This window comes from Leucopleurus acutus, assembly GCF_964270905.1.
Source record: "Leucopleurus acutus genome assembly, chromosome: 19".
NCBI classification, from domain to species: domain Eukaryota; kingdom Metazoa; phylum Chordata; class Mammalia; order Artiodactyla; family Delphinidae; genus Leucopleurus; species Leucopleurus acutus.
The window spans coordinates 55,018,626-55,031,305 of NC_139161.1; the positions used below are offsets into that span (position 1 = coordinate 55,018,626).

The 12,680-nt window shown below is 46.8% G+C and overlaps 1 protein-coding gene across 1 annotated transcript in view; it reads left to right on the forward strand.

The window, feature by feature from the left end:
- Positions 1 to 12,680, forward strand: part of DNAH9 (dynein axonemal heavy chain 9) — a gene marked incomplete at both ends in the record, with an annotated part of 297,882 nt that overhangs the window by 27,922 nt on the left and 257,280 nt on the right. Inside the window, 4 exons of the mRNA XM_082861738.1 lie at positions 1,539 to 1,655; positions 4,239 to 4,389; positions 7,122 to 7,236; positions 11,285 to 11,353. Of these exons, the coding sequence (XP_082717864.1) occupies positions 1,539 to 1,655; positions 4,239 to 4,389; positions 7,122 to 7,236; positions 11,285 to 11,353 (452 nt within the window). The remainder of the gene's footprint in view (positions 1 to 1,538; positions 1,656 to 4,238; positions 4,390 to 7,121; positions 7,237 to 11,284; positions 11,354 to 12,680) is intronic.

The window sequence follows — 12,680 nt, forward strand, 5'->3', positions numbered from 1 at the left end:
AGCAGAGACCACTCTTAATTATTCTTTGTGTCAGGAGAAAGATCAGGGGCGGGCCTCTTCCAACTGCTGACTTCTCCAAGCAGATGATATGCAGGGTTTCAGAGATGCTGAGGTGGGGATGGGATGATGGTGGAGGCTGTGGCTGCCCTGCAGCTCCCAAAGCTTTAAGCTTTGAGCAGTGACTGCTAGGTGAAGGCCAGGCACACTTGGGCAGAATTTCATTAGTGGTCTGGGGAGGGGTGAGTGACGCAGTAGCCTAGTTTTCCATTCAGACCCTGGTTCCCAAGGAAATACTTAGGATGAGGAAAGGGCTAGAGCTGCATCTTCCAGGATCGGGACACAGGGGCCCATATCTAACCTATAGCTCAGGAGAGCTGAGACCTGTGAGTCCAAGCCTGCAGGAAACAGAAAGAAGCAAAAGAGTCAGTACAGAAGTAGGGAATGGAGTTCCCTGAGAAGGGAATGGCTGAACTGCTGGAGAAGGAATTTTGAGAGTATTTGAGGGAAAAGGAGAGAGAAATTCAGCAAGAATCTGCTCTGAGCATCTTCCAATGTCTAGGGGGATCTTAACTGGCCAAACCCAGGAAATGTCACTTTCTAAAAATTCCATTAGTCTAAAGTAAAAAAGAAAGAGTTGGAGTACAAAGCAAGATATATACCATATGTTTGCTACCGTGTGATAAAACAAAGCAAAACAAAATCCTATGCACAGGGAAACATATTACAATGCTAATATGGTTGGGTTTGGGAAGTAGAAAAATACTACTACATTTTCCTACTTTTCTTTGTCTTTTCATAAAAATATGCATAGCTACTGTAAGGCAATAATAAGAAATAACCATTCCACAAATTAGAGATTTGAGTTAACAAAGTTTCTCTGAAAATTGCTACATTTGAAGAAAGGGCACACTTTGGGTTGCCAGATAAAATACAATAATTGGGACATGCTTATAAAAAAATTCACTATTGATCTGAAATTATATTTAACTGGGTGTCTTGTATTTTTATTTGCTGAATTTGGCAACCTTAGGAACAATAGCTAGCCGCTGTCTTAAGCAATTAAAGTGTAGTTAGAAGAAATAGTGTATACTAGTTTAATTAGCTTACTTTCCTCCTAATGGCCAGATCAGTTTGCTTACACTGAAAAAAATAGGATTTTCACTTGGTGGGGGGAAGGGAAGTAGGGGGTAATGATGGAATAGCCCCATTGCTGAGGCGGCTTTTGGAGTGGCCTGAGGTGGCAGGTGAGAGAAGGGGCTTCAGGGTCTGGAAGGTGGGGCCCAGACAGGAGGGACAGCGTAGCAACCTCACATCCAGCTCTCTGCACCATTTTGCCTAGAGTGTCTAGGCAAAAAATGCTGCAGTAATAGGGTAGCTATCTACATGGATAAACACTAAGGCACGCCATGGTGAACTGTGGAAAGTTAAAATAAGTCCGTGGCATAACCGATTTGAGTACACATGTTCATAGTAAAGAGCACAGCAGGATGGGCCTTCAGAATATCATGTTTCCTTACATCTATGTGATGTCTCTTCAGGAATTTGAAAATGTTGTCTCTGAGTTTAATCAGAGAGTAGAAGACCTTGACCGGAGACTGGGGACTGTCTTTATTCAGGCCTTTGATGATGCCCCTGGTTTGGAGCACGCCTTCAAGGTTTGTAAAGTAGGGGAGCCACCCCCATGCTTTATTCTCCCCGCCCTCTTCCAACTGTTTTGTTCCTGCAGAGAGGAATTGTTCCTGTTAGAGCAGTATTGTGGGTGTCACAGGGCAAGGGAGTGTGCAGAACTGGGCTTCTCAAGTTGACAGCTAATGCTTTTCTGCAAACAGGATGATGTAAAAATGCTTTGTAAGTGAGTTTCTTCTGGAGTGCTTTCTTTGGGCCTTATCAGTAGAGTACCCATTGAAAGTGAAGAAGCCTGCTGTGGTCACCATCCTAAATCCATGGCTCTGCAACACCGCGGCTGTTTAACCGCTGCCGTCAGGTTGGTTCAGGCTGGAGCAAACCATTCAAGCACAAGTAACTGGAGTAAGAATACGCCGGCCCTAGCCCTGTGCTGCCTAGATCAGACGGTACGCAAATGCGCAGGAGGAGGAGGTTTAGGACGATGAGTAGGTAAACGTCTACAGAAATGAGAGATCTGGGTTGTGAGACCTGAAGACTTAGTGGAACAGAACAGACCTTCCATAAACTGAGACAACACTTATTCTGTAGAGCCTGAAGGTTTAGAAACAGGACTCATCAGGTTACAAGGAGGCAGAGTTTAGCCAAGTAGAGGAAAGAGGTTTCTGTTAATGCTATTTAAAGATGGAATAAACTTCCTTGAGATGTAGGTAAGTTTCCAGGAACTGAACATGTCCAAATGTAGACTGGGTGATTGGTGGGACAATTGCAGAAGAGGCTTAAACCCAGGATGTGTGAAACCATGCTGTTCTAGAACACTGGGCATATATATATTTAACTCATTCAAGAATATACATATGTATTCTTTAATAAATACCTACTACTCTGTAACTCAGGAAGAGTTTTAGAATTTCTCTCCAAGTATTTAATTCCAAGAGAAGGGCTTATATGTGTCTATAAAATAATCCCTTTTGCCATTAACTGTCATGGCTAATTGGGATGTTACCACTCATAACTGGTGAAGCTGGAACCGCATTTCTGCCTTGAGGATGTCCAGCTCTATCCCTCCCATAAATCCCTGTGCACCATGGATTTCAAGGCGTCTTCAAGTGTCTCACATATACTCTGAAGTTGCTCTGTCTTTGACATCATGGTGTCTTTGCTACTTGTCTACAGTCTCCCTTAAAAATGTCATCTGCCCAGGAAGGTGCTTTCGGGGGTCTTACTGTTGCTCTTCTGATGATCCCCACCATGACAGCATCTACATTTATGCCAAGGGCATATCTGTCTGGGTTCCAAACACCCCAGTCTTTGCATTTTGTGGTGGAGAAGGGTTCTGAGCAGAAGCAGCGAGAGACCTTTCCAACTTTGCACACCCTTTGCTACCAAGTCCTGAAGCAACACTGCTCATACCCGGAGTCTCAAAGGGCTCTCACGGAGCAGACTCTTCTTCTTTGGGCTCCAACACCTCTTCTCAACAAGGCTACCCACCCAGTCTGTGCAACCTTGTAGGAAAACCATAACCATTCGGTCCCTTCTGCCTCCTTGGTTTTCTCTTTTTGGTCATCCCACCAACAAGAAATCAAAGCCCTTCCCTCCTCCTTCAGCCAAAACAAAAGCTTCCAATGTATATAATTTCGTGCAAAGAAGTGCCTTTTCAGGCTGGGGAAGTAGGGACCCCTGAGTCCAGATACCCCTGTTACTGCTGTAAGACCATTCAACCACTAGGTATGCCTCATGGACATGGCCAGAAGGGGTATGTCCAGGTCAGAGAACCTGAGTCCGAGGGTGTGGGCTGGCTGCAGAGGTCCCTCAGCCCACACCTCTGTACCTCTCAGCAGGATGTGTGAGCCAGAACTCGGTGGAGACCTGCTCTCTTGTGCCTCCAAGGAGGGACAGCTACTTCCTGCTGTCTGCAGAGATCTTGGTGATTTTGGGTTGGAAGACTGGGTGGTCCTAGGAGTCATGTATTGTTATATCCTAAATATAACTGGAGTCTTCCACGACCTTGTCTCAGGGTAGCATGAGGATCAGAGAAACAGTCCAGCAACCAGGAGGTGATTAAAAGCATTTCACATTCTGATCCCGCTGCTCCCACCAAGGGGTTAGGGCAGTTGTGATGCACAAGAAACATCTGCAAAGTATCCTTGCAATCACTGCCTTCTGGGGGCAACTGCTCCCTGAAACTCTTTTCTTGGTCCCCACTCTCAAATTTTAGCCCTCCCGATTCTCCCCAACACCCAGCCTATTAGCTTCATTTTTCTTCTCCGTCATCACCCTCCATATCTGCATTAGGTCTTTATGATGTACATCAGCTTACCCTTTCTGACATCTTTCATTTTCTCGTTGTTTTACCCTCTACCCAGGTTCTTACAACACGGCAGGGTCTGGTATGTCATTCAGCACACAGGAATCCCTCCTTCAGAAACAAAGACCAGAGGGACAGACTATGAATATTCTGCTGATTCATAATTACCCATCCAGTTGCACAGTAACGGTTTTTGACCCTCTTACATTTGTGGACAGACATATTAAGGAAAAACCAGGATACAAGATTAATGTAACCTTGGAAAAGTTGAATCTGTGACTTTTTCCCTTCTTTTCTGCCTCTGTAGCTGTTAGACATAGCAGGAAACCTCCTGGAGAGACCACTGGTAGCACAGGACACATCTGATAAATACCTGGTGCTCATCCGCATGTTCAGTGAGGACCTGGATGCCGTGAGGATGATCTACAGTCACCATGTCCAGGAGGAGGTGGAGCACGGTAAGCTTGTTGTCACATTAGAATGAGGGACGTCTGTTACCAGAAAGGGTGCCACTCTTCTGTATTTGTTACACGTCTGCTGCGAATCCAGGGCATTCTCCGAGAGCACAACCTTCTTGCTTGAAATTCTAAACTTGGGTGATTGAAGAGTTCACTGAACTGTGCATTTCCCTGTGTCTAGGGCAGGATTGGCAGACTGACCCAGAGCAGTGAAGTCCTGACCACTGCCTGGGGTCAGTTTAGACCTCAGCGTAATGTGTGAGTTGACCCTCAATCAATGTCGCCACACTGATTAATCTTTAACATACCTCAATTCCATAGTAGATTTGTACATGCCTGAGAAAAGGTTCTTATCCCTTCCAATGCCTTATCAACCATGCTTTTGGAAGGAGGAACCAGCAGGAGCCTGACAAAGGGCAGTAACACACTGAGGTTACTGTAATTCTTAGATGCCCTGTCTTGTCTATTTCAAAGTCAAACACAAGTTCAGTTCAGCTTTGCAAATGTTTCTTGAGGCCTTGCTATATGCAAGGTAAATTTGTGGGCACCGCATGCAGAGGCAGGTCAGGATAAGGCAGAGAAAAATTAATCCTAACAGGTGGTTCTTCAAGGAACGCGATTGGCATGAACAGAGTTATAAAGAACTGTAGCAAAACAAGATGAATTGGGCTGGGAGGTGGGAGGAAGAGTTTATGGAGATGGTGGCCTTGAGCTTGACCCTGAAAGATGGGGAGATGGACAGCCAGGGAGAAGAGGCAATGGTCTTGGATGTAAAGGCAGGAAAGGGTGTGGAAGGTGACCAGTCGGACCTGCCTGAGCCAAACAAGGTATATAGAGGGAGATCAGGTCAGCCATGGAGTTTGGAGCCAGGTCATGAAGTGCTCTGAGTGCCCTGTTAGGGAATCTGGAATTCATCATAAAGGCAACAGGAAATTTTCCAAAGTTTTTAAGTAATGGCATAACAGGACCACTATTTCTATAAACAGGTTTTACAGTGAGGTCATTAAGAATGGCTTCCACTTAGGAAGTCATCCCAGAAAAATCTGTTGGCCTCAGCTTTATGAGGGACCATCCTCCTGACTTCTCACAGTGGGATGCAGAGTTTGAAAACTCAAACAAACACCTTCCGATGCATATTGAATTTCTGTTGTGCATAACAATTTATCACAACCTTAGTGGATTAAAACAACATCCATCTTTGAGCTCACAGTTGTGTAGGTCTGCAGCCCAGTTTGGTGTGCCTGCGTTCTTCACTCAGAATCTCAAGGCTGAAATCAGTCAACTGGGCCAAGTTCTCATCTGGGGTCTCTGGGGGAAAAGTCTACTTCCCAGCTCATTTTTGTCGGTAGAATCCAGTTCCTTGTGACTGCAGGACTGAGGTCTCTGTGTCTTTGTTGGCTGTCAGCCAGGGCCTGCTCTCAGAGATTAGAAGCCCTCCGGTCCCTAACCACATAGCCGCCCCATCTTCGAGCCAGTAATGGCATGTTGAATCCTTCTCATGCTTCAGATCCCTGACTTCCCCTTCTGCCAATAACCAGAGAAAACTCTTCTCTTCAAGGCCTCACCTGATTAAGTCAGGCCCACCCAGGGTCATCGCCCATTTGCCATATAATGTAACGTCATCACAGGAGTGATATCTCATCACATTCGGTTTCCACCTATACTTAAAGAGGGGAGACTCATGCAAGGGTGAGGGTCATTGGGTGTCATCTTAGAATTTTGCCTACCACGGAAGCCAAGTAGAAAATGACAGTGTTGGACCTGGGCTGAGTGTAAGGCATCAGGGAGTGGTGGGGTCCATGGTCAACTAAAGGACAAGACCAATATTCAGCTCCTACAGTTAGTTAGAACGGGGGCTGATGGTTGCCAGATTTCCCAGTTTTATCAGAGAAGCTGGAAACTGAGTTTTTTTTTAATGAAATCTTACAATTGTTAATTTTGACAACTGATTATAAGCAAACAAACCCACTGAATGGACTGAAGTAAGAATATCCAGGCTGTGCTAACTCTGGTCAAGGGCTTCGTAATCCACATGGCCTGTCTCATACATAATCTTACTGAATTCTCACAGAAACCCTGGAAGTTAAGTGAGGAAGATATTATCCCCATTTTATATATGAAAAACCTAAGTGCCTGAGAGATTAAGTTGTCTGTTTAAGGCAGTGTGTCTTTTTTTTTTTAAACATCTTTATTGGAGTATAATTGCTTTACAATTGTGTGTTAGTTTCTGCTTTATAACAAAGTGAATCAGTTATATATATACATATGTTCCAAGGCAGTGTGTCTTAACCCTGACTGTACAATTAGAATTATCCTGAGTGATTTCTAAAAATACTGATGACAAGGCCCCACACAGACCAATCAAATCAGAATGGCTTGGATGGGGCCCAGGCCTCAGTGTTTCTAGAAGAGCCCCAGGTGACACTGATGTGCAGCTGGGTTGAAAGTCACAGGTGTGCAGTCAGAAAGCCAGTGAGTGGCAGAGCTGGGCTGGGAATGGCTGTCCTCTGTTGCTGTTTAGTGTTCTTCCCAAGGGCACTCTTCCTTCCCCCTTAGCAGAACTCGGTGATGTCCCAGGAATTTCCATCTCAGTGTAAGCCCAGGGTGACTTTAGCAAGTGGAGGTGGATGAGGCAAAAAGTGCAGTAAGTGGTGGGAGGTGGGGGAGTGTTCATGAGTAGAGTGGGGCTCAGGCCTGGAGCCTCGCTTCAGTCTGCTGTGCCCTGTCCCCAGGCTTCTCCTCTGTGCATAAGAACATGCCTGCTGTGGCTGGGAGGCTCCGCTGGGCGCAGGAGCTGAGGCAGCGTATCCAGGGTCCCTTCGACAACTTCAGACGCATGACACACCCGTGAGTACCTCGTTGCTGAAAGGCAGGTTTGTTTCAGGCTTCTGCTCCCGCTCTGGACTTCAAGTATTGTAGCAACGCAACTCAGTTACTTGAGGCACAAAAATCATCTTCTTTTCTTTCCATTTCCAGCAATCAGCCAGTATCTTAGTCCGTTCAGGCTGCCGTAACAGAATACTATAGATGGTGTGACTTAAGAATATCAGAAATCTCTCTCTCACAGTTCTGGAGGCTGGGAAGTCCAAGGTCAAGGTGCTGGCAGATTTGGTGTCTGTTGAAGAGGACCTGCTTCCTGACTCACAGCTGGCTGTCTTCCCACTGTGTCCTCAGATGCGGCAGGAGGGACTCAGCAGCTGTCTGGGGTCTCTTTTATACGGGCACTCATCCCATTCATGAGTACTCCACCCTCATGACCTAATCACCTCCCAAGGCACCACCTTAGGCTTCAACATATGGATTTGGGGGAGACACAGACATTCAGTTCATAGCAACCAGGTAGTACTGGCCAAGCATTAATGAGATTGATACATTTGGATTGAAGAGTGGGTCCCTTGGTGTCAGGTGAGGCTTACTGGACACAGGCTGGCTCCTTTTGCTCCAGCAGAGTCCTTGTTTCCAGGGAAAAATGAGTCAGGGTTTTCAAGCTCTTTGGATTCCTCCACACATCTCCTCTGACACGATGGCTCTTTACTACCAAGGCTGCTGGAGAATAATGAAGCCCAGCGTTTCCTGAAATGTGGTGTGAGGGCCTCATGTATTAGAAACCCCAGGTGCTTGCTAATGGTGCAGATTACCAGCCCTCACCCCCCACCTACTAAATCCAGATCTCAGGGCAGGGTGGTGCCTGGGATCTGCTTCCTTGGCACACTCTCCCCATGATCCAACGGTGACCAGGTTTGGAAACTATTGGCCTGCTTCACAGCTGAGTCTGGAAGCCAAGCTAGTTAGAGGCATCTGGGCTGCTAGAGCGAGAGAAGAGCTGTTGCAATACCTTGTTGAGGATGCTGCCTGGGGAAGGGCAGGCTTTCTCTGACCCCTCTTTCTAAAGACTCCATCTTGTTGAAAACACCTGGCTTTGGCAAACACAACATGTTCAGAGCAGCATTATTTACAGTGGCCAAGACATGGAAACAACCTAAGCGTCCATTGATGGATGAATGGATGAAGATGTGAGATATATATATCACATATGTAATGGAATATTATTCAGCCATAAAAAAGAAGGAAATCCTGCCATTTGCAACATGGATGGACCTTGAGGGCATTATGCTAAGTGAAATAAGGCAGAGAGAGAAAGACAAATACTATATGGTCTCACTTATATCTGGAATCTGGAAATAAGATATAAAGCCAAACTCATAGTAAAAGAGATCAGATTTGTGGTTATCTGGTTATGGGGGGTGAGGTTTGAGGAGGGTGGGGGAAATGGATGAAGGTCAAACTTTACCAACTTCCAGTTAAAAGATAAATACTGAGGATGTCAAGTACCACGATGGCTGTAGTTAGCATGGCTGCATGGTATATATAAAAGTTGTTAAGTGAGTAGATCCTAAAAGTTCTCGTCACAAGAAAAAAGAAACATTTTTTTCATTTTTTTTGTATCTATATGAGATGATGGATGTTAACTAAACGCATTGTGATCATTTTACAGTATATGTAAGTCAAGTCATGTTCTACATCTTAAATTTACACAGTGCTGTACGTCAATTACTTCTCAATAAAACTGGAAACAATTTTTTTAAAAAAGACTAACCACTTTCAAAGGCCAGAAAGACAATGAAAGATAGCCCGGTTGTGGTCTGAAGGGAACCTCCACCACATCACCCCGTGTTGCCAAGAGGAAGAATGACTCAATGTGAGAAATCTCCCTACTGTGGGAGAGAAGCCGAAAATCTAGATTTACTTTAAAACCAGCAAGTATTCCTCTTTTCCTCAAACTCCGTACAAATCAAACAAACGTGCCCGTGAGTCAGACCTGCCCAGTGGGAGATCCGTCTGCAGTGTCTGCTCTGTCTGAGCGAGCTCTTCATTGTGCAGGTGAAGAAGCTGAGGCAGATAGAAATGAGGTGACCTGCCTGGAGTCCAAAGATAGCAAGGACAGAACTGGAACAGACGTCTGGGTCTCAGGGGTCCTCACCCAGAACTCTGCCAGGGGACCCCTCCCGCCCCAGCCATAGGAAGCTTGGCCCGGAGTCCAGCTGAGACCCCATCTTCTCAAACATGCCTCCCAGGGAGGGAGGGAGAAGATATGAGAATGGGCGGGGAGGGTGGCAGGGCTGCTGCTAGGAATGTGGCCTGCGGGAGCTGTCCTGGTCCAGCTCCCTGGAGCAGAGCTGAGGCAGCCTGCAGGAATTTACAGGGATGCTCTTGGGACCCGCGCCTGTGAGGGAGGGGGGAGGGATCGGGCAGAGGAGAAGCTGAGCTGCAGCACAGTTGCAAGTAGGCTTCAGCTCATCCGATGGGGAAGTCTGACCCTTTAGGGTTGCCTGGCCTTTGTACCCCACGTCAGCTGGTCGGTGGAAGTGGGCTGTGGGGCAGGGAGGGGCTTGACCCTGGGTGAAGAGGCAGCTCTGTTTGGCAGAGGCTGTTCTCAAAGAGGGAGGCAGCTATACTTCATCAGCCTTCCTGGTGGGGGAGATTGGGGGTGGGGGGTGGTCCCGAGAGGGTGTCTGAATGGCACCCCACCACGTCCTCCACAGTTCCCATGGAAGTTCCCGTTTGTTCTAAAAATGAATTCACATTCTCGTGTATACTCTGTGATATATTTATGAATTGGTTAGTGAAATGGTTTTGATTCCTCGCCATGAAGTGAAGTAGAACCTGCAGGGAGTTTGATGCACTTATTCCTGTGACTTCTCAAGCCTCCCAGGCAAGTCCCAGGGGCCGAGGTGCAGAAGCCACTCTCTCCTCTAGCCTCGTTCTTTTCCAGATAGAAACTGAGATCTGGGGTCAGGGCTTGTCCTCGCTGTCCTGCAGACACCTCTGCTCCTTCACGAGGAAAGGGGACCGAGCGACTGGGAAAAACTCCAGGAAATCCAGTGCTTTCTCTGCAGGTGTGAGGGCTTAAATCAAAGCTCGAAGCTCGGGGGAGCCTGTGAAGATTTAAAGAGCAAATGGATTTTAAAGAATCTTTGCAATAAGCTGCCTCGTTTTGCTAGCAGAACAAACAAGATCCTCCAACACAGTTAGTGTGAAGGTTTCTGAAAATTACAGATACTTCACCAACTTTCCCAGGAGCTGGACTCTTCATTTTGTGCTGTAAAGAAGTGTCAAAACCGGGGAGCAGGTGTGGGCAACGATGCCTCCGTGGTCCTCAGTGGACCCAGGGAAGCCTCCGAGCGTGTGTCTGCGCATGTGAGCATACAAGTGTGTGCGTGTGTGTGTGTGCATGTATGTGCGTTTTGTGTGCTCAAGTTTGGGGACATAAGAGGTGGGAGGGAACCTCATATAAATGTGGCAATGAGTAATGAGGCAGAATATTTCTCATCACGTGCCCTAGATGGATTTCAGAGAAGGGGAATATATATGTACATATTGTTACGTATATGACAATGTTTGTATCTGTGTGCGGGATGTATATATATATATATTGCTCTTTTATATATGCACTGTTATATACATATATACACATATATGTCATATAGTTTTTGTTATAATGTATAACGTTACATACAGTTTTGTTCTTGAATACAGAAAACTGCAACACCTAGAATTTTTCTTTCATGTCTCAATTTCCCTCCTGGTTTTTGAAGGACTTCATTTTACACGCGCAAGACTGGCTCAGCCAGGGTGAGGGGGTTGGCGGAGCCCTGGCGGGGAGAGGCTATCCTCCTGTCACCTGGGCGCTGACTGCATTTGGGAAAGTGCAGATGCCCTCTAGTGGCCGGTGGCAGATGTTCAGGAAGAAGAGTGCAGGCTCATTTAGGGGCCTTTGGAAACTTGCCGGGAAGCTATTCAGCCTCCTCTTTATAAGCTGCAGTTTGTTACTCAGATCATTATTTTCACTTCTTCTAATTCGATGTCATTTTTTTCCTCTCTTTTGTATGGGTAGTTGCATGGAATCTGCCGAAGGAAAGCGCATGATACAAAAATATGAAGAAATGCTCTCATTGTTGGAAAAGTAAGCAGTTTCCGGGACTAGATGGTTCTGCAAATGCAGAGCCCCCACCATGCCCTCTGCAATTCTGAGTTTGTGCACATTTCTCGGTGGCAGTGAAGTGTCGCTCTGTGTTTTATGTTATAACCACAATATCTGTGAGTACAGTGCTTCAGGGTTGCAAACAGCAGGTCTCCGGGGAATGCAGCTCTAGTCTGGAAATGAGCACTTTTCCAGTGCAGCTTTGTTGAGAACGTGAACTCGGCAGAGCTAGAAGTGGGGCGCTCCTCATGGCACCCCGAGATCAGTGTCATGGAAAATCTCAGCAGCTACTCGCTAAACAGAAATTGACAGTTGGTGCCGCACAAAGAGACAATAAGTTTAAAAAATACTTCCTGCATCCTTTGACAGAGAAAGCATAAGAATGAAGATTTTACATGGGTTCATAGTTGTTCCTTCTTTAAAGCTGCAGTCAGTCTTTTGGGGAAGCAGCGTCCAGACACAGTCTGTGTCTTGCCTTGTAATCTTCTCCTGATTCAGAAGAGGAGCACTGTACACATTATGATTATGATTATAGTTATGATCACACTTAGCATTGTGGAGACATCTTAGCTGGCAGCACCTCCACCTGCCAGGTCACCCAAGTTCTACCCTTTTGACTTCCCAAATATGAGCTTCAAATCTGTCCCCTCCTCTCTGCACCCACCACCCACATTTCACCAGAGACCAGAGCCTCTCGGGCCTGAACTGCTGCAGTGGCTTCCTAAGAGCCTCTCTGCTCTGGACCTGTGCCCCTCAGCGCCCACACTATCACCAAATCCCCTTTCCTTACATCCCCTGTAGGGGAGGCCTCTCAGTGTCTCCCACCAGCTCCTTTTTACCGTGACCCAAAACGTGCTCCCTGATGCCTGGGCCCTTGCCCTCTCCTCCCTCAGGTGCAATGTCTACTCACTCTCCCCAGCACACGATCTGCTGCTCCCTGCCTCAACCTTCGTCCACACTGCTGCTCCTGCCCGGAACACTCACTCCCCCTCACTGCCCAGCTGCTGCTCATCCTGAGACTCAGTCAAGCATCGCTTCAGCCCCTCCTCCGTGAGACCCTCCCTGCCATCCTCCTCACCACCCCCACCCACCCACCTACCTCTGCCATTCAAAGCCTAATGCCCAGTACATCTGCCTGGGATTGTACTTGCTGCATCCTCTGTTGACCCGTGGTTGCACCACTAGCTGCGTTTACCATAGGATGTTTATTCATCGTTTTATCTCCCAAGCCCAACACATCAATGTGTAATGACTGAACAGTGAATGTCCGTGAGCCACGTGAAGATTAGCCTGAGAACAAATCTTACCC